We start from the raw sequence: 21,583 nt of genomic DNA on the forward strand, positions 1-21,583 counted from the left end.
ATTCAAGAATCCTTTTGTTTTAACTCCTCAGAGATTCAACTGCAGAAATGTGGAGCTACATTAGTATGATGACACATTACTCTAGTGGGTGGTATCTTTTATTTGGGGAAAAGATTACCAACTACAAACTCTCACTACTTCAGCTTAGAGGGACTACATAGAGAATATTCAGATAATTATCATGATAGTCCACAAAATTTCTATGCAAACTTATGCTCTTATTTTATCAATCTTTGTCATGGTTTTGCACAATGAAAGAAATGATGTGTAAAGCATTTTTGTGAGGATACGGATATAGGTTTGTGAAGTTCAATGGGAAACAAGGAGTTTATAGCAAGATTTATTTTTTTTAGCACCATAACATTTAATAGTATATCAGAATAGTGATACAGTATACTGGACATAAATGTGTTATTTGAAAAACAGTTGTGTTCCATATACTATCTGAAATTATTTTATAACAGTAGAATTCAATAGATGTTACAGCTGTGGCTGTGTGCTTTTTAACAATGAGATTCTATACTGTGTATGTGTTGAGGGTGTGTGTGATTTTTTGAATCATTTATTATTTTAATCAGAACTGGGCTTGGGTATTTTGTTTTATTTAAAGTTAAATACTTAAGCCAAACAATGATCAGTTCCTTGAGAAAAGCAAAGTAGTTAATATATCAGCTATTCTTTCAAGCTGGACTAAACTTTATGTTTATAAAATTCTTAGAAACCATTCTTAAGATGTATTTCAATGTGCAAGCCTGAGCAAATATGTTTCTGGTTCTAATTTGTGCATTTTAAGATGAATTCATTTATTTTCTTCATCTTAACAGGAATGTAGTAAGTTAATGGGAATGGTTCATTTGTTAGTTAGAAAAGTTGAAATTTGCCAGATGTGTTGTGCTGATTCGGGGCTTATATTTCCTTGGAATTAACTGTGTGTGAAACTCTTAATATTGCCTTGCCCAGGCTTTGGGATCTGACTTGTTTCATTTTGCTGCTGTTACTGCTGTAAACAACATTCGCCTTTTGTTTTCTGTTTATGTTGTTATGTTGGAGACAGAAAAATTTGGATGTAAGATTACTTCTGTTGTTTTCTTAGAACCTCACTAGAATGTACAATCTTAATAAACCCAGTTATCCCAACAGGGAAGATAAAGTATTTCTTTGTCAAAGAAGCTGCCTGTCTGTGTGTTGCAGAAATGTTAAGAATCCTGCTTTTAATAATAGAAACATATGGAATCTAGTCACACTTTAATGGACAATGAAGTTCCTTTGGGGTATGAATGAATGAATGAGCCCGGGTTGTAATACTCAGACATAGTTATACTCAATTATTGGTTTTGTGTTTCCTAAACCCTAGTATGTAGTGGCAATATGCTCTGACAATACCAGAATTTTCTTAGTGAAGCAGTAAATTTAACTTATCTTACTGGCTTTTTGATGTGACTTTTTTTGGTACAGCTGCTCAGGGAATCATCACCAGTTGAAGATCTGGGGATTTTTGTTGTAAGGCTATTGGTTTGTAACATGTAAAATTAGAAGTTTTTCTCTTTCTCTTTACTTGTTACACACTATTAATTGCTATTGATAAAGTGTGGCACAGAGCCAACTTCCTGAAAGAGCAATGGGGAAGGGTCATGGCTTGTCATGACCTGGGTGCTAGTACTTGAATGTTGTTATTATTGGGCTGGAGTACCCTCGGGCCGTCATCCTTCCTGTACATGGAAGAGGTTCTGATTCTTCATAGTTTCCCAGTTTACCTACTTCTAAGATATCTATTCTATTGGCTTTAGGTTTGGGCTCAGTGAAGAATTACAAGAACTGTATTATCTTAGAAAAGATAGTATTGAATTATCTTAATGTGAATATGGAAGATATATAAAGAAATAATAAGCAGTGTCAATATTTGTGAAAATGCGAAGTGAATTTTAATATAATACTTTACAAATTCAAATATTGTCAAAGAAGGTCTACTCCTGCTCCCAATGAAGTCACTGGCAAAACTTCGAATTTGTGGGGAGTAGTATTGGGCCCTAAAGACAATATCCAACTTGCCTCATGCCTTTGAGGAATCCCAGTGATGCCAGGTTTGGGGCTTCATCCTGCACCATTGGAGTCAGTGAGAGTTTTGCTATTGATTTTGATAGAAACAGGACAACTTCATTGGGTCTGAGTAAGTCGGACAGGAAGACTTCTAGTTACAGTATTTAATAACCAACTTCTGTCATAAATTTCTATTTCATTTCAATAATTGAATAAAAATAAATTCTGTTTTAGCATTATGTACTTAAGGACCTTGGCCTTAGGTCAATATTTTGCCAATATTTTGCACAGTCAGAACCACATAATTGTAGAGATTTATACTAATATATTGTTAATTGTGACCAAAGGCATATCTATGCTGATGAATGTTATGTTTCTCCCAGGCATGTTGTTTAAAACACAGACATGCTTATCATGCATTTTTATTTTTTCCTTGTCAACACCTTATTGTCAGCTCTGGCTAAATCTTGTGTAGAACTGCTGCTAGATTAACATTTTCAGTAGTCTTTTTATGCTTTGCTTTTTCCTGATATTGTCAATTAGAGGAAAATACTTCTCACAAGCTTGTTTTATGGATTTGGTCTTCTTCCTGTAATGACACACAGGCCTGTAACCCAGGAAACAGTGGTGTATGGTGTCCATATCCATGATTTCTTGATGTGGGGGAAAAGTGTGGAAAGCATCTGGAGAAAAGGAGACTCCCTTTACCAGCTAGTTTCCTGTAAGCCAAATTGGGAGACCTTGTCTGTGCAAATAGATTTCAAAATAGAGCCTGCCCTTTGACTGTCTCCATAATTATACGGCTCTCTCTGTATTTTATTTGGCTGCCAGAGCAGTTAACCCCTGGCAGTAAGGGACTGATGGTGGCGTTACCAGCACGGGTATGGAGACGCGACCATGTGAATACACTGTTGTTTACAGAAGCCTGTAGTTAAGACCTCATTACAATATATTTTTACTGAATTTAAAAATTATTACGTTAGATTATGTTGATTAAGACATGTTACATCTCTCATGTACAGATAATGCAGAGATATTTGTTAAATAAAAAAGTCCTTCATTGCTTTGATGTAATCAACATCTGTCAACAGAATGAATTTGCTTTTGTTTAGTTTCAAGGGCTCTTGTTCTTCTACTTTGCCCAATCAGTTTCAACTTCTGCCTGAGGCATTCTTCTGTGTTGTTCTTTTCTTCAGCAAATGCACAGGTTATTGCTTGTGAAATGTGAGTTGCTCTTCTGTTGTACAGGTTACATAGAGTTGGAAAGAACCTTTAATCTTTCGCATTTTATTTTTGAAGCACATGTGCACCTCTGTAACACAGGCATTACAAAATCAGTGTTGTGTGAATAAATTTTTATTACAATAACCTGTGCCACGAAAGATCTGCCAAAAAAAGTTGGAACGTAACTCCAGTATTTTAGATAGGGTCATTGAAAATTTGTATCTAAACATTTTGTAATTAACAATAAAAAATTGTGTACTCTTACTCTAGTTACGCTGGTTGAAGTCCAGGTGCTGTTAGCTATGGTGCTTATTAAATCAGCCACTTCAAACATCATTCCTTTCTTTTAAAAATCAAAACTGGCAGAAGCAGCATAATTATGTATCAAGGTTAAAATTATCTGATAGAGCAAATAAAAAATTTTAAATGCTCATTTTTTACTTACATTTTTTACACGTGTATATTTCATGTAAATCACCAAACTCCATTTTGAATTCAGATGAACTAATGCCCAATATTTGAAAATAGGATAGCAAAACACTGGTTTTGATGTTGGTACTTGCTAATTATTTTGAGTTATGCAAGGCTCACTTCACCAAGAATTAATTGCCTATATTTGTTAAATCAGTTGGATGTTAATTCTGATACCCCATAAATATTTTTGCTGGTACGCTTCTGTAGTCTACTGATCATTGTAATAGTTGAAAAGATTCTAAAATATGTATTTCAGAGTAGCAGCCGTGTTAGTCTGTATCTGCAAAAAGAAAAGGAGGACTTGTGGCACCTTAGAGACTAACCAATTTATTTGAGCATAAGCTTTCGTGAGCTACAGCTCACTTCATCGGATGCTGTAGCTCATGAAAGCTTATGCTTAAATAAATTTGTTAGTCTCAAAGGTGCCACAAGTACTCCTAAAATATATATGTTTTATAGTGTCTATCTTTTTAAAGGTACGTTTTAGTTATTGTACAGTAGAATCAGACTGAAGCTTATGCTGTAGTAATTTTTCTGCTTCTTAATTGGTACATTTGAAATCTTGACTAAACGAGTATTAAAGAACTTAATGACGTGAGAGTATTGTTACTCAAATCTGTTGAATAATGTAGACTTATGGTTTTGATGTTGGTAGGCCACAGTCATTGAAACATACAGCATTTATTCTTTCTACTATTAAATAAGAAACATTTTAAAAGCAGTCATTTAACAGTTCATTCCTGACCTCTCCCTTAAAAATACTTGTTGACCAGAAGAAAAATTACATTTAAATTACTAAAATCAACTTAATTAAGGGTCATTAATAGAGGTACATATAAAAAAAACTTCACTACTCAGTGGGTGAGATGGGAGAATTTCATTATATGGTATAGCATGCATGAACAGATAACAATTAAAATAGACCTGGAGTAAAAGGCTAATAAATATGGGGCACATTGTGCTGCAAAATTAGTCACTTAAAATGCTTCCCTCCCATCATCATTCTTGATTTCTGTATTCAACCTTTCTGGCTGAATCAGTTAAAAGAAAATCAAATGTAATTTCCATAAAAGATAATTTCATATGGTAAATTGCAATAACTCACATATTTGTGCATATTTATATTATTAATACAAATTAAAGCATGGAAGATATGCTGGGGGATCCAGCAGCTTCCAAAGACATACATACAAGCTGCACAGTGTGATTCACCATGGAGTAAAAGAAGCAGTTGTCTATAATTTTCTGTGCTCAGCACAAACTGTTGATGTGATTTTTTTTTTTTTTTTTTGTAACACTGGTAATAAGTCTCCTTATTGCAGCTGATAGTAAATATTCTGTTATTCATGGCAAATAACACAGATTTAGTGTTAGGGGGGAAAAAGAAACCCTGTAAATAGTCAACATTACACCCTTGCTATGATGATCTGTGTGTTACAAGGCTACTGCTTTCTCACTCTGATATCTCCCAGATGTTTATAATTCCCACAGGAAACATCATAAACTCTACATTTATAAAATTATATCTTATAAGAATTAATATACACACTTATGGCCCAAAACAGCTTAACAAGGAAAATGCACTGCGAACTGTAGAATAATAGAAGTAAACAGGACTCTGACAGACAGCAGCCTCCATGTGTGTCAGCGGCTCTGGGAGTCTGCGGACAAGAGTTATGGAACACAGCCAGTTGTTCTTGTGTCTAGTGATTGATGATGTTGGTGTATCAAATTAGCTGTGAATAGGGAAGCTTAAAAATTAAGAGTAGTTGTAGAGACATTAAAAATGCATTCTTTGTAAAGGAAGCATGGTGACAGTAACTAGATATTTTCTCCCCTAAACAAACACTGTGCATTATTTTTGTAATGCCATTCTATTTTTTTTAAAGAAATCTTAGAAGAAAATATTTTAATATTATATTTATTCCTTTAAATAAAGGTTTCGTTATCCTATTTTTGTATTTCTTACCAATTTATTTTAGGGCTCTTGTGATGATCTAATGGCATTCATTTGGTTTATGCATTTCACCAGTGCAAGTAAAACAAATTTCTGGTTTGTAATGAATAGTTAGTGGAATAACAACACAGTACAGTACCTTATTATCCTGTTACCTTGTAACAACACCTATAGTATGGCTTTTATGGGACAGAGGTAAAATTTTCACTCTAAATAAAGAGGTATCCCTTTGATTTTGGGGTAGCTGATAGGAGTGCACCAGTAAATATAAATTGATTTGATGTATACTGGACCCTCACTAGAATGTGCGTCTATATAACACAAATTCAGATATAATGCGGTCGCAGCCATGGATCCCAAATGTAATTACAGTACAATTTTTTTGAGTGTAGACGTGATAAATCAACCGCTGAGCACTCTCCTGTTGACTCTAGTATGCTACCAGAACGAGGAGCGCAAGTGCAGTTGCCGGGAGAGCGTCAGCTATTCACGTAGCTGAAGTTGCGTATCTTAGATTGACCCCGCGTGGTAGTGTAGACAAGCCTTATGACGATTGCTGTAGGCCTATAACGCCATGCAAATGTAATGTAATAAAAATTTACAGGTACAGTACTGTATTTATCTTTAGAAAGATGTCAAAAATGTTGGGGAAAAGGAAGGCTTACTCGGTGCAGGAGAAATTGGACACTATCGAACGACTTAGAAATGGCAAAACCCAGGTAAAGATTAGCCGTGGTATTGGCATTAACGAGTCCACCTTTCGTGGATGGCTAAAGGATGCTGACAAGCTCAGAACTTACATTTATAACCTGGATGAAGAGCATGGTCTTCAAAGAAAATGAGCCTGTTTAGCGAATGATGCCGATCTTGGTTCTGCGGTGGACACGTGGTTCGTGCAAGAACAGCAGAAAGGCATTCCGATCTCTGGTCCGCTTATAGCCATGGAAGCGGAAAAATTCAACCGGGAACTTCATGGTGAATTCAGCAATTTTAAGGTGAGTTCGGATTGGCTGTGGTGATTTCAGAAAAGACATGGAATCTCTCAGATTGCAGTTTCGGGAGAAAAACGCTCTGCTGACGACGATGATGCACAATCGTACCCTGAGAAGTTGAGGGAAATTTTATGGGCAGAGGGTTACTCGGAGGAACAGGTTTACAATGCAGACGAAACAGGAATTTATTATAAAGTGTTGCCCGATAAAACCCTGGCTGTCAGAACAGGTGAACGTAAGAAAGAAGGATATAAACGGACAAAAGATTGCCTTACTTTATTGTTTTGTGTGAATGCAACAGGCAAGCATAAAGTAAAACCATTGTGCATTGGAACGTCTCGCATGCCTCAGTGCTTTCATCACGTAAATGTGAATTTCCTGCCATTTTCATACAAGAACTCCAAAAATTCCTGGATGACAAGAGAAATTTTTGAACAATGGTTCTTCACCGAATTTTCCCTTCTGTGTGAAAGCATTTGCGGGCAAAAAGCTTAGATGAAAAGGCCGTTCTTTTGCTAGACAACTGTCCAGCGCATCCTCTGGCCAAAAAACTCAGAACCCGTGAAGGTAAAATACGGGTTGAATACTTACCTAAAAACATGACTTCCAAAATTCAGCCGCTTGATCAAGGTGTTATCGCCATTTTTAAGCAGCACTATCGAAGGAACTTGGTACGACAAATGATAGAAAGCGAGTTGCCTGTCACTGTTTTTCTGAAGAAGTTGACTATAAAAGACTTCTTTTACATTGGCGGCAATTCCTGGAATTTAGTACGCGCTGAAATGGTAAACCACTGTTGGATGGTGGGACCAAGAGAGTTGTTTGGCCACCCGCTCCTGGAAGAAAATTAAGAAAGCAAATCACAGTCTGACGAGGAATTTGACTTCAAGGGATTTACGGAGGAGGAAGTTGGAAGAACAGACATGGAGTGGATGCAGGAGCTGTGCCAGCAACTGTCCGGGCTCGGGGTAACTGTTCTGCCATAAAATAACAAGTCCTGGATAAGAGGTGACGATGAAGCAGAAGAATTTTGTCCCGTTGCTGAAAGTCTAACGGATGACCAAATTCTTCAGGCAGTACGACCAAACAACATTCCAGAAGATGAAGAACTGGCCTTCACTGTGGAAGAAGAAGAAGAAGAGGAAGATGAAGTGGACATAGTTCCAACGTCAGCTGCGACCGTAGCTGGCTTAGAGACTGCTTTAAGATGGTTTGAGATGCAAGACGTTGAGCCTATAAAAATTATGCAGCTACGTAGTATTTTGCAGTTTGCTAAGCGGAAGCAGCACAGCAGCAAGAAGCAAAAGCAACTCACCGACTTTTTTAAGAAAAACTAGACTAGTTTATTATAATGTCTACTTTAAATCTCTAGTAAAGCAACACTTTTTTTTCTTGTTTGTTTCCTTCAAGTAGGAGTTTATTTTCTGGATGTGACATTTACTGTATACAGTAATTTCATTTTATCGTGGTCCCTGCTATAACGCGGTACTTGGCATGGATCCCAAATCCCGCGTTCTAGCGAGGGTCCGGTGTATTTCAGAGCATGCATTTGTAACGTTTAGAGTTCTATTGTCAAATAATTAACAAGTGCACTTGCATCTTTTTTCCCCAATTAAACTTCTATGTGGCAGGACACGTGCATTGGCAGCATGCCATTCATGAAGGAGAGCATCTGAAATGCACATTCACATCCTGATATCTGAGTGGACTCTAGCTGACCACATCAATGAGGGTGGATTTTAAATGGATTGGAAAATTATTACGTTTGTATAAAACTGCACAGAAAGGGCCTCTATTTGTACTAAGAGCAAGATACCTTCATTACACTCTGTAGAAGAACTGTCTTATTGTGGTCTGATCACACTGATCACACACAGTAGACTCATTGCTGCTACTTCTGATAACCTAAATGTTGCTGCTTCTGCAGACTCTGCACTTAGTGCCACTGAAAACTGATGCAAGTTGGGCCACTGAGTTGTGTGTTTGGCTCTTTGGGGATGAATGCTGTGTGTCAGCTGGTAGGCTGGGTTAAATGGTCCAGCAAGTAAGAGAGAAAAACCAGCACGTTTTTCTCTCTTAGGTACCATTCTTGGAATCCAAGGTACACAGCTCAAAAAAAAAAAAAAAAAAAAAGGATTTTACATAAACAAAAAAGCAAACAGAATGAACCCAGCTGGGGATACAACCCAGCCATCTAAAAACTGTGAAGCTCTGCCTCCTTAGAGGCCCCTCTATGCTCTTTAACTATTGCGGAACAACTTTCACAGAATTCCCTGGCTTTCGTCTGAGAGCCTGATTTGAACTTTCAGCCCCCATCGCTACTTCTTTACTTTACCCTGTACCCCTGTGGGAGATCTAAACAGTAATGTATGGGGCCTCTGCACCGCTTCAGGGTGCTATAAAGATATGAACAATATTCATTAACCTTGTCACTTGTCAAAATATGAAAATATCATTAAAAGTCCTTCTGTGGCGGAGCTTATTCAATAATTCCATTTGTTCTATACTTTTGGGCTCCTGAAAGAGTGTCCTACTACTCCTGTACTTTACATAGACCATGGAACACTGTAAAAAGGCTGTCATAAATATAAAGGGAAAGCTAACCACCTTTAAATCCCTCCTGGCCAGAGGAGAAAACCCTTTCACCTGTAAGGGGTTAAGAAGCTAAAGATAACCTCGCTGGCACCTGACCAAAATGACCAATGAGGAGACTTATCTTTGAAAACTCGTGGCGAATGGGGGAAGTCCCGGATGACTGGAAAAAGGCTAATGTAGTGCCAATCTTTAAAAAAGGGAAGAAGGAAGATCCTGGGAACTACAGGCCAGTCAGCCTCACCTCAGTCCCTGGAAAAATCATGGAGCAGGTCCTCAAAGAATCAATCCTGAAGCACTTGCATGAGAGGAAAGTGATCAGGAACAGCCAGCATGGATTCACCAAGGGAAGGTCATGCCTGACTAATCTAATCGCCTTTTTTGATGAGATTACTGGTTCTGTGGATGAAGGGAAAGCAGTGGATGTATTGTTTCTTGACTTTAGCAAAGCTTTTGACACGGTCTCCCACAGTATTCTTGTCAGCAAGTTAAGGAAGTATGGGCTGGATGAATGCACTATAAGGTGGGTAGAAAGCTGGCTAGATTGTCGGGCTCAACGGGTAGTGATCAATGGCTCCATGTCTAGTTGGCAGCCGGTGTCAAGTGGAGTGCCCCAGGGGTCGGTCCTGGGGCCGGTTTTGTTCAATATCTTCATAAATGATCTGGAGGATGGTGTAGATTGCACTCTCAGCAAATTTGCGGATGGTACTAAACTGGGAGGAGTGGTAGATACGCTGGAGGGGAGGGATAGGATACAGAAGGACCTAGACAAATTGGAGGATTGGGCCAAAAGAAATCTGATGAGGTTCAATAAGGATAAGTGCAGGGTCCTGCACTTAGGACGGAAGAATCCAATGCACCGCTACAGACTAGGGACCGAATGGCTAGACAGCAGTTCTGCGGAAAAGGACCTAGGGGTGACAGTGGATGAGAAGCTGGATATGAGTCAGCAGTGTGCCCTTGTTGCCAAGAAGGCCAATGGCATTTTGGGATGTATAAGTACGGGCATAGCGAGCAGATCGAGGGACGTGATCGTTCCCCTCTATTCGACATTGGTGAGGCCTCATCTGGAGTACTGTGTCCAGTTTTGGGCCCCACACTACAAGAAGGATGTGGATAAATTGGAGAGAGTCCAGCGAAGGGCAACAAAAATTATTAGGGGTCTAGAACACATGACTTATGAGGAGAGGCTGAGGGAGCTGGGATTGTTTAGTCTGCAGAAGAGAAGAATGAGGGGGGATTTGATAGCTGCTTTCAACTACCTGAAAGGGGGTTCCAAAGAGGATGGCTCTAGACTGTTCTCAATGGTAGCAGATGACAGAACGAGGAGTAATGGTCTCAAGTTGCAGTGGGGGAGGTTTAGATTGGATATTAGGAAAAACTTTTTCACTATGAGGTTGGTGAAACACTGGAATGCGTTACCTAGGGAGGTGGTAGAATCTCCTTCCTTAGAGGTTTTTAAGGTCAGGCTTGACAAAGCCTTGGCTGGGATGATTTAACTGGGAATTGGTCCTGCTTTGAGCAGGGGGTTGGACTAGATGACCTTCTGGGGTCCCTTCCAACCCTGATATTCTATGATTCTATGATTCTATGAGACAAGATACTTTCAAAGCTGGAGTGTGTGGGGGGGAAACAAAGGGTTCTCTCTGTCTGTATGTTACTTTTGTTGGGACCAGAGCAGGAATGCAGGTCAGAACTCCTGTGAAGGGCTAATAAGCAATCTAGTTAGATTCTGTTTTGTTTAAATGGCTGATAAAATAAGTTGTGCTGAATGGAATGTGTATCCCTGTTTTTGTGTCTTTTTGTAACTTAAGGTTTTGCCTAAAGGGATTCTCTATGTTTTGAATCTGATTACCCTGTAAGGTATTTACCATCCTGATTTTATAGAGGTGATTCTTTTTCTTCAATTAAAATTCTTCTTTTAAGAACCTGATTGCTTTTTCATTGTTCTTAAGATCCAAGGGTTTGGGTCTGTGTTCATCGATGCATATTGGTGAGGATTTTTATCAAGCCTTCCCCAGGAAAGGGGGTGCAGGGTTTGGGAGGATTGTGGGGGCGGGGGAAGCCGTTTCCAAGCAGGCTCTTTCCCTGTTATGTATTTGTTAGACGCTTGGTGGTGGCAGCAATAAAGTCCAGGGGCAAAAGGTAAAATAGTTTGTACCTTGAAGTTTTAACCTAAGCTGGTAAAAATAAGCTTAGGGGGTTTTTCATGCAGGTCCCCACATCTGTACCCTGGAGTTCAGAGTGGGGAAGGAACCTTGACAAAGGCTATCTAAGAAGCCAAACATAAATGTAGAGTGAAACTTCCATGCATTGGTCACAATAAGCATATTTGGAGGGGAGGTAGAACATGCATCCCTGATATGGAAGAAACGGGTATTTTCTAAGAAATATAAAGAATTTTAATTGGGACATTTAAAACTAGATTACACAATACAATAGGAAATGTGTAGTAGGGGGAAATGGTGCATTGACGACGAGTTAAACTAGATGATTCAAGAGATTTTCCATCACTAATTTTTCTGAATCTAACTGGAATAGTTAGCTCAGGTTTAAAAAACAAAACAAAAAACACTGCCCCTTTATTGAGGAGTCATTGTCTGTGTTGGTTCTCTGCCACATCAATGTTGCTAGTGTATTCGTGTATATATGACACCTTTCAAGATCAATTAATTTATTATGTGAAATTTACTCCATAATGCTTCCAAACATTCTTGTATGAGTTATTGAAAGTTTAATGGCAAAGTACACTGAACCAGCCTGTTGGTTACTCTGATACAGACACAATCCAAACCAAAACACAAATGGAAAAATTGTATGTACTATCATCTCTACATCCTTTTCTCTCCCTTGACTTCTAGATACTGTCCCTTGTTTTACTGTTGCCCCAAGGGTTGGCCTGTCCAGACTAGTAATTCAAGTCATTGAGAACAGGGCCCTATTATAAGGTCAATTCTACTCTTGATGCTCTGGGGATTTACACAACTTTCTCATACATCGCACCAAAATAGATCCAGTATTTTGCTAGATAAGGCTTTGATATGTGGTTTTGTTCTCAGTGCTTCTAAATGTTAACACACTTTTTTCATTATGTAGATTTATATAAAACTACAGATAAGTAATAAATACGTTAGCAAAATCATAATTAAATTAGTGAACTGGAACTTGCTATTGTATACAATCTGATTATCTTTTTTATCTAGGGTTTTTTCTTTGGCATAGTCACCACTTAGTAATTTGGTAGTAATAAAACGACTTCTTGAACCATTTTAAAAAAAAAACATTTCTATTCACAGGGTGTGTGACTCACTGCCGTGGAGTTTTCTCTTCACCGGTCAATCATATCTGCTTACACAAGCAGTCATGCAGTCAACAAAGAAGATATTTCTTTTTCCAGAGACAAAGAAATACTGCTTATAGTATAGTTCGGCCGGCTATAGTTTCTCTAGCTCACCCAGTTCCTAAGGTACTGTAATTTCTATTATCTGATCCTTTTTCCAGTCAGTATAAAGATTGACTGCACGAGTGATGAAGTACATTCATCCTCTGACAGCTGGGAGTTTGAATCATGGTCTTGTTACTTGATTTGGGATTTGAAATAGGAACAGTGGTGTGAGAAGTTTTCAGCTCCCTGCCATGCTAAACAGAGTGGTGTAAATACGCCATTAGGGAGTTTAAAACTGGCAGTTCTTCATATATTATGTTTGTTACTGTAACTGATCACCTTATAACATTTAACACTTTTAGATCCAAACCCCTTTGGCTACAGGCAGTGGTGGCATTAGGCATACGCAGCAATTGTGTAGCATGCCAGGCAGCTTAGAGGTCCCTGATTTAGTTTTACCCCCAAAATACCATGCCTCTAATTTCATATGGAGTTTTTAACCAGTGTATTAGTATGTGTTGTGTTGGTGTATTTTTTGGTTTGCGAAAATAATGCAATTAGTATTTTTAGGGAGTGGGTGAAGGAGATAAGGGAGGTGGAAAAATATTCCTGCTTAGGGTCCACAGTGGTCTAGCAGCACCTCTGATAGAAGCAGATAGTTCCAGCTGAAGTCAACATGAGATGCACATGCTCATCTGAGGGCAAAATATTGCCCTTTCAATGTAAATTTCTAACACATTAAGTCTCAAACATTTACATCCTCCTGCAGTTTTGGTGATTCGGTGATTTCAGGCTTAGATGAAAGCATACATCAAAATGTCAGCCAGCTGCCCTGCTATGTAACTTATGAACTAACCTTTTCTGTCATTGACTAAATGTTGTTTTTTTGGAAAATACATTTTTTGTCTGCTTTTGAATCCATTATGACTTTATTTAGAGCTGTTCTAACAGGTGTGCTATTGCCCTTTCCCTGTTTCTGCTTTAATTGTAGTATGTACTCTGGCTGTTTCATACCCTTTATTTAATGAAAATAATTTTGGATAATATTTTTATAGTGATGTTTATAAGTAGTTTTTTATTTCTTTTATAAGAAAGTAGATTTCTAGCACAAAATATAAAATATTTACATTTTCCTAAGGTGATAGTAAAAATTGAGGATGCTTACTATAGAGTTCTTAAGCCTAAAACATTATAGAAGCTTTGGATACACAATGAATATAGGATCAAGACCCTGTATATTTTCAAAGATTAGAAAAATTGTTGTAGCACTTGTAGATATTTCTTTCAGGATGAATACAAAAAATAAACTGTCATGCTGAAAACTAATCTTCACAGGTTGCAATGCTCATCTTTAATAATCTGTTCATTTTTCATCTGCCTACAGAATTACAATTTAACTAGGATATAAGAATAATTTAGGAAATACCTAAATAATGAGGGAAACTTATTACAGGAATATATATTATTGGGGGGAAAGAGCATTTTTTCTGCAGAATATCGCAGAAATAATATTTATATTAAAAATGGCATATGAATTTTACAGATTTTTGTAGGAAAGGAGAAATGGTGAGAAAAGGTAGACATAAATGTCTGCAGCTATACCATCTTGAGCTGCTATCTCATCATATCTCACAAGCTAAACAGTGTCAGGTCTAGGCAGTTATTGGATGAGTGTTCTCCAAGGGAAAACTCAGAGTGCTGCAGGGCATGGAGCTGGTAATTCAGGAGGTGGGATTTTTCCCTCCGATTTAGAAATAAATTAATGTCCTAGTATGGTGTGAACAGGTTCTGTGCTGCTGGGGGTGCTGTGTGTTTGAATGAGATGTAAACCTAAAGTCCTGATGGCTTGGGATCATTAAAGATCCTATGACACTTTCTGTAAGCATAGGGACGGCCAAACACCAGTTGGGGTAACTATAGTCTACCTACCTAAAGTCCCCCTTTAGAGTTAATTGGATACGCCATTCTTCTTCACTTCCTACACTAAAATGTTGTGTAGTCTTGCTGTGTGCTGTTTAAACAGCTTCTATGTAACTACCCTACAGCCTGGGTCCTATGTCCATTTAATCCCGTGTGCATTGTGGGCTTGATCCTGTTTCCACTGAAGTCAATTGTAAAACTCTTGCAATGACTTGAACGATGCAGGACCACCAGGCCCTTTGTGATGGGTAAAGTGATAATTATATATAGCTTGTAAATATTCTGGAATCCTTAGGAGGATGAAATGTGCTTGTATATATGTGTAAGATATTTTTGTTGTTGTTACTATATATTCGTCTTAGAATTATAATGTTGTTTTTTTTTAAATGGAAATAGAATTTTACATGCATGAGGCCTGAGACCTTTTCATGAAATAAAAATATATTATAGTTTTCCTTGAAAGACAATGAATTAGGACATGGTTGTACAGTTGGGTTATTGCTGATTATGTACTATATGTATCTTATGATTTTTAAAACAAACTTGGTATTTGTGGATAATCTAATCACTATAGCCAGATGTACATTTCTTAACCTGTGTATTATATATATTTATTTACATTAGCTTTAATAAAAAAATGAACTCTGTTAAAAAGAAATATGTGTGTGCAACATAATAGATATCAATGCGATTAAAAGACAAGGTGCGGGAGGTAATATCATTTATTAGACCAACTTCTGTTGGTGAGAGAGAGAACAGAAGTCGGTCCAATAAAAGATATTACCTCCCGCACCTTGTCTCTCATTCATATCTATTATGCTGCACATACATTTTTCTTTTTATAATATTATACATGCGTATCCAAATTCACCTTGTCTCTCTCATATCCTATGATTGATACGGCTACAACTACGCTTGAATGAGGCTGACAGCTAGAAATACTGAGGTTCTTAATCAGGAAAAACTCCCATTGAAGTTAATGGGAATTTTGTCTGAGTAAGAAGCTCAGGACTTTCCTGTACTACTGTACATATATTTGTTCAGTGAGAGTGTGTGTAATGGGCTTCTATATAAAATTTACCTTTGTTTAAAAATAAAATAATGAGCTTTTAAGTCTTCCTCTGATAGTTTTAAAGCTCACAGCTATTTGGACTGAAAGACTACTGCAATATCTTGAATTTCAGTACTGTAAGGTTAATGCACTGTCTAAGTCAATAGTAACAGGCAATGTTAAGTTCAAAAGGACATTGGAAGAAATACTGAGGCAGCCTTGAGGGCTTGCCCTGATGGCTTAGGAAGGTCAGTACTATGACAGAAAGGGCAAACTGCCATGAAGCAGGAGGCACTTTCTGAGAAAATGATCCCATTGTCATGCTCAGTTTTCTGATCTTCATTTTCAATCCTTCTTCTCCAAGCACATAAAGAAGCCAGACTATGTGACGACAGGCATTGTACCAGACTGGGGAGACTACATAGAAATTAAGAATGAAGATCAGATTCAAGGGCTTCATCAGGCTTGTCAACTGGCCTGTCATATTCTACTTCTAGCTGGAAAGAGTTTAAAGGTAACAGTCACATGAGGTCCTGTAACAACTTGGATGCTTTCTGTGCTTTGTTTTTGTTTTTATTTAATGTACAGCTAACTTGCTATTAAATTACATACTGAATAAAGGGGGGGTATTAATTTTAATGTTTTTTTTGCTATATAAGATACGTGTTTAATTTCTTTTATCACTGAAATCTGTGTGGGGCGTGATTACATTTACTCATTGTTAGAAGTGTAATCCTTTTAGGTCTGCATTCTGACCTGCCAAGTTGCATGGGTTTGTCATAAGGCACATGGGATTCTATATGATTTTGTGACACAGCAAATCCTGTGATTCACACGTTCTGCTTTCCAGCTCTACATTTCCATAAATCTGACGGATTGGGCTGTTCCTTCCATTCTGCTGCTCCTTCTCCTCTGGCCAATTGATCAGACATGTCACAAACTACAGAACCACTGTTAAAGAATGCCACTGTAAAATTCCATGCACCTTGCCAGAGTGCACCGATAAGGAAAACTCTTGGTTTTCAGTAATGTTTTCTAGAGAACATTTTTGTGGGATGCCTCCCACATAATAAAGGGGAATCTCCTTAAAGTCTTTGGAGATGGAAAAATGCTTTGGTAGCTTCTCCCTTTCTTTAATGAATAACATACAAGCTAGGGTGAAATATATTCTATAGTTAGTAGATATGAGTGTGGCGGTATAGAAAGGGTGTTCAGAGCATGTGGAGGTACAAAATGTATTTTATCAAAAAAAGACACTGAGAAAAGATTAATATTGCACAGTTAAGCACTCAAAAGTCAGAAAATGACAAAATTATGTACCCTTCCCCCTCATGCATATGCATTATAATACAGGTTTTAATTACATACTATTTCTTTGATGACAATATATAATATACTATTTTTCTGCAACCTTAAGTGCATGTGTAGCATTTGTTCATTATTTATACTCACGTTAATTTCATCATTGTAATCTTCCTAAATATCTTTATTAATTTAAAATGTTTATATTACTACTCTTAGTTTAGTGCTTTCAACCTGAAAAATGTTGTCAGAATTCATCTAGTGTGCATTTGCTTTTCAACCATCAATACAGCTTTCCTTAGGGGCAGTTCAGGAGATGATGCAGCAAATAATAAAAGTAACTTAGACCTCGATCCTGCAAACACTTGTGGGTGTTTTTAACCTCTTCTATGTGAGTAATCCCATTGACTTCAGTGGAACAGCTCATATGTATGTTAAGCCCATGGATAAGTGTTTGCAGAATCAGGGACTTAGCGCCAAACTTACTTGGATTATAAATAACAGCAGTTTCTCACTATTACTCTTTGATGTTGTGTGGTAATGTGTAGTGCTCTGTGTAAGTGTAGTTTATGGTGTACTTTTCATATTGATTATTCTTTTTGGCTAGAATGTACAAAGTAATAGGAGATGGCACGTATGTGTGGGTTACATTTTGTGGGGGGAGTATATTTTGAGAAATAGTATGTCACTATGTAAATTAAAGGCTATATTGTAATGCATACACACAGGGGACAGAGTTAAGGCTGAATGTATGGTCTTAACTTTGTAATTTCCTTACATTTTTGTGCTTAACCATGCAATCATAACATGTTCTTCACATTATATTTGATGGAATTTTGTAGTGTTTTTTGGAAAAAAATCAAATTCCACAATATGGAACTATGTGGCAAGAGACCACCAGAATACCCTATCCCAGGTAGCAGAAATGGTCCACCAGAGGATGCTGTTACTGCCCCTCAGACAGTATTTTCAATTAAAGCAAAATTGCCTGATGTGTGAAGTGGTGGCAAAAGGCTCTTTGGAACACATAAGCCTCACTCCCATGCTACGCAGGAGATCTGCCCACTGAATGGCCATGCACACGTGCCCAGGCACTCTTTGTGCACCACAGAAAGGAGCTGGGCACCAACGGGTACAGAAGGCCCATGCTGCGTGTGTGTCAAAAGTGTTATGCAGGTGACACAGGATGGGAACTATGGTCTGTGTTTGATCCAGTGGCCCTAGTATCTAATACAGTCTGTGTGCAGGGGCTGTGACTACGATTCCAGCACATAGATTGGAATAGTTGCTGTGGGATAGGGGAGCAACATAGCATCCTGCCCTTGTTGGGGGGGCGGGGGGGAAGTGGGCAGTAGTTTTCACCTGCCCAACCACAAGTTCATCATGAATGAAGTAAGGGGTCCACAACAGCCCTTATTCCTTGCATGCTATGTATGCTGCCTCATTCACCATGCACAATTGCTAAATCTTTCACTGCACCGCTAGGAAAGCCATATGAACACCTGCACGCAGCCATCCTTTATTCCAAACGATACTAAAAAGTACTCAAAAATCGAAGTCACTGTAGTGCATATGTGTGAAGTGTGATTTTCAAAGGCTTAAAACTCATTCAAATAAAAACTAATTTTCACAGGAACACTCCAAGGTACTTCTTCTCAATGAGGGAGGTTTCGCTACCAAATTTCAACTTTCACCTTGAACCATTTCAGAACTAAAGCTGATCCAAAAGAAAAGCTGGAATAATAATATTTAAAGTGTGTGGCATTTTTTCACAAGTCAAAAATGGCTAAACCATTTCTGTTAATCTTACAAAAAAATTCACCTTCAGAAAAGGATTGAGTATAGAAAATTTCTGTCAAAAAATGAGTGTTTCTGAATATTGTAGGTCACTGAAATAAGGGTGCTAGAATGGAAATTCTAATGCAGATTTCACTGTTAAAGTCACTGCTGTGCCCACTGTAATACAAACAGCTCCCGGGTATGAAACCAAATATTAAAATTATGTATAAATGAATTAAAATGGTTTCAAAAATAATTTGAAGGAAAAAATAATTGACAACAGTATGACCGTAATCTTATTTGCAAGTCATAAGAATTAAGGATTTATCTACAAATGGCTGCAAATGTTTTAAAAGGTTGAAAGCATTAAATGCAATACTTGTAAATACAAATTGAAGCTACTGTATTTTTAATTATGTAAGGGGGATGGAAAGAGAGAGGAAGGAAGTTTAAAAAAGCAGACACTTCTATAGCAGCTACTGAACAGAGAGGCCAATAGAAAATCGTGGCCTTGAGAAGGCAAATATAGATAAAGAAAGAAAGTAGACAGTATTTTCAGTTTTCTGGAAGCTTTTAAGTGTTCCCTTTACTGTATGCTTGATTTCTCTCTAAATAAAACATAATGTATCTATAAAGTGTATCAAACAGTTTAGTGTTTTGTATCAAAGCATTTGATTTGTATCATCCTAGATTTCACTGAAGTGCATGACTGTGATCACATTCAGTAAATAAAAGAAAATGTCTTCAATATTTTTTTTCAGCACAATTTTTATTTTATATTTTAGGTTGGCATGACAACCGAAGAAATAGATTCCATTGTTCATCACGAAATAATCAGACAAAATGCCTATCCTTCACCTCTAGGCTATGGAGGTTTTCCCAAATCTGTTTGTACCTCTGTGAACAATGTGGTATGTCATGGTATTCCTGACAGGTATTCCCTTAATAACACACATTTTACCACTGCAAACAAAAATGTTATGTTAATGTTCATAATTTAGAGGTTAATATTAAACATGTTTCAGTTTACCTAAAAAACACCTATAAACCTATTGCAGCTGCATAGCATGCAACGATACTGTGGCGATGGGCACTTTGGGAGTTTGTTTAATAATAATAAAAACATAATCGACTGTTTGTCATGACACTCATAAATTGTGGTGTAATGCCTCCAGAGTTTAGAGTCTGAAAAAATATAGTACAGTAAATGCTTCTAATTTTTCAGCAAAATACATGTAGTTTAAGGAATTGAAGACATTTGATGTAAATTTTTATTATTAGCAATACACTAGGCTGCTCACAAAGTAAAATCAGCTCACTATAAATCAGAGAAGTATGGTGGTGGATTTTCAGACACTGATAATATTTTCTGTCAGTTGTTTGTCATTACATTATATTCATCTGTACTTGTTCTTTAAGTAGCAAGAGCTGAAGATTAGAAAAGGTTATTCCATTTGTCTCCATCCTCCTCCACCAAAAAATATCTTCTCCCCTCTCCATCCCCAGATTTGTGTGTGTGTGTGTGTCATTAGGTGTTTGTTCTTATATTCCCTTTGTTGAGAACTGTCTGTCACCATTATTTTTTTTTTGTCTGTTTATGTTTCAGTCGACCTCTTCAGGATGGAGACATTATCAACATTGATGTCACAGTGAGTAATTCATATAAAAAATAGTCTTTGATCAACTTTACAATTGCTAGTAGCAACAGGAAGAGCAGTAGATTGAAAATGTGGAATGCACAGATGGATGTGTGCTGTTTATTTCTAATCCAAGGCACAAGCAGCTGGTTTCCTTTTTTGTTTTTAACTCTGTGTTTATTCCAACTAGACCCAGGCCTGACTTGAATTTAGGGCTGGAATCAGATGCACTGAGATCAATGTTGGCCTAAGTGAAATGTCAGCCCAATCCTGCTATGTGTCATGTTTTTGAGAAGGTGTAATTGTTATTGATCCACTGTGTAGTTAACGCAGAGCACCACAGTACTGGGCAGCAGCTGAAGACAGATATGTATGAGATGAGCTAACATGAAGAAAGCCAGCATTTTTCCTTCACTCTGCCAAGATTGATCTTCTTCTTCCTGCTGATTTTGAGTGGGGCCTGTCATTATCTTACTCTGTCATTAGAGGCTACATTGGCCTGTGTATGTCAGTCTATTTGGACAGCAACTCTTTTGCTAGCAGTGTTCCCTACATTTATTAAAATCCCTGAAGGTAGTGTTGTGTTCCATTTCTGGTATAAGAGCCTTGAACCCTTTACTCGCAAACAGATAGTGTGATATAACCATTGACTTAACATTTTCACAGAATGGTCACTTATACCATTTAAATAAAGGCTGACCAAATTAGCATTAGAACAAAAAAATATGGAAACAGAAAACCTAATTGTGATGCCCTTTGGTATTTTCATTTATTGAAATGGGGATTAATCATGTTTTGTGGTTCTTATTTTTGTCCCCAAGTGGTAAGTTTCCCCAAAGCTTTGGCAATTGATTTCTAGTGAATACACAAATGTATTCCTGAATTCTAAACATTACTTTACAATAATAAATGGTGTAGAATAAAGTAATGTTTTGTAAGGGAAAGTTTTTTAACCATTAAAGAATTTCCTGATACACTTATCTGTACCAATTGTTTGATATTGCTTACCATGGGCCAAATTCACCTCTGGCATAAGTGGGAGCAGCTCTAAAGTGCCATAACTCTGACCTCACATTTAAAGCTTTTTAGATAGCTCTTTACATTACATTTAGTCAACTTGAACTTTTGCCCCATTATACCATTCCCTTGTGATCCTGTACTGGGTTTTTTAACTTATTTTACTGCATTCCACCTTACTCTACATTTTCTAGCTGTAGGTATTTGTTCTATTTG

The 21,583-nt window shown here is 37.5% G+C and overlaps 1 protein-coding gene across 6 annotated transcripts in view; it reads left to right on the forward strand.

The window, feature by feature from the left end:
- The window catches only part of METAP1D (methionyl aminopeptidase type 1D, mitochondrial), a 74,653-nt gene that overhangs the window by 34,679 nt on the left and 18,391 nt on the right, over window positions 1–21,583 (forward strand). For 5 of the 6 annotated variants that reach the window (XM_073305840.1, XM_073305839.1, XM_073305838.1 and 2 more), the window contains 4 exons: window positions 12,573–12,742; window positions 15,997–16,146; window positions 19,499–19,647; window positions 20,320–20,362. In XM_073305840.1, coding sequence (XP_073161941.1) covers window positions 12,573–12,742; window positions 15,997–16,146; window positions 19,499–19,647; window positions 20,320–20,362 — 512 coding nt within the window. The remainder of the gene's footprint in view (window positions 1–12,572; window positions 12,743–15,996; window positions 16,147–19,498; window positions 19,648–20,319; window positions 20,363–21,583) is intronic. The other variant, XM_073305842.1, reaches the window with a different exon arrangement.

The sequence above is a fragment of the Lepidochelys kempii genome, chromosome 11, assembly GCF_965140265.1.
Source record: "Lepidochelys kempii isolate rLepKem1 chromosome 11, rLepKem1.hap2, whole genome shotgun sequence".
In the NCBI taxonomy this organism is placed as follows: domain Eukaryota; kingdom Metazoa; phylum Chordata; order Testudines; family Cheloniidae; genus Lepidochelys; species Lepidochelys kempii.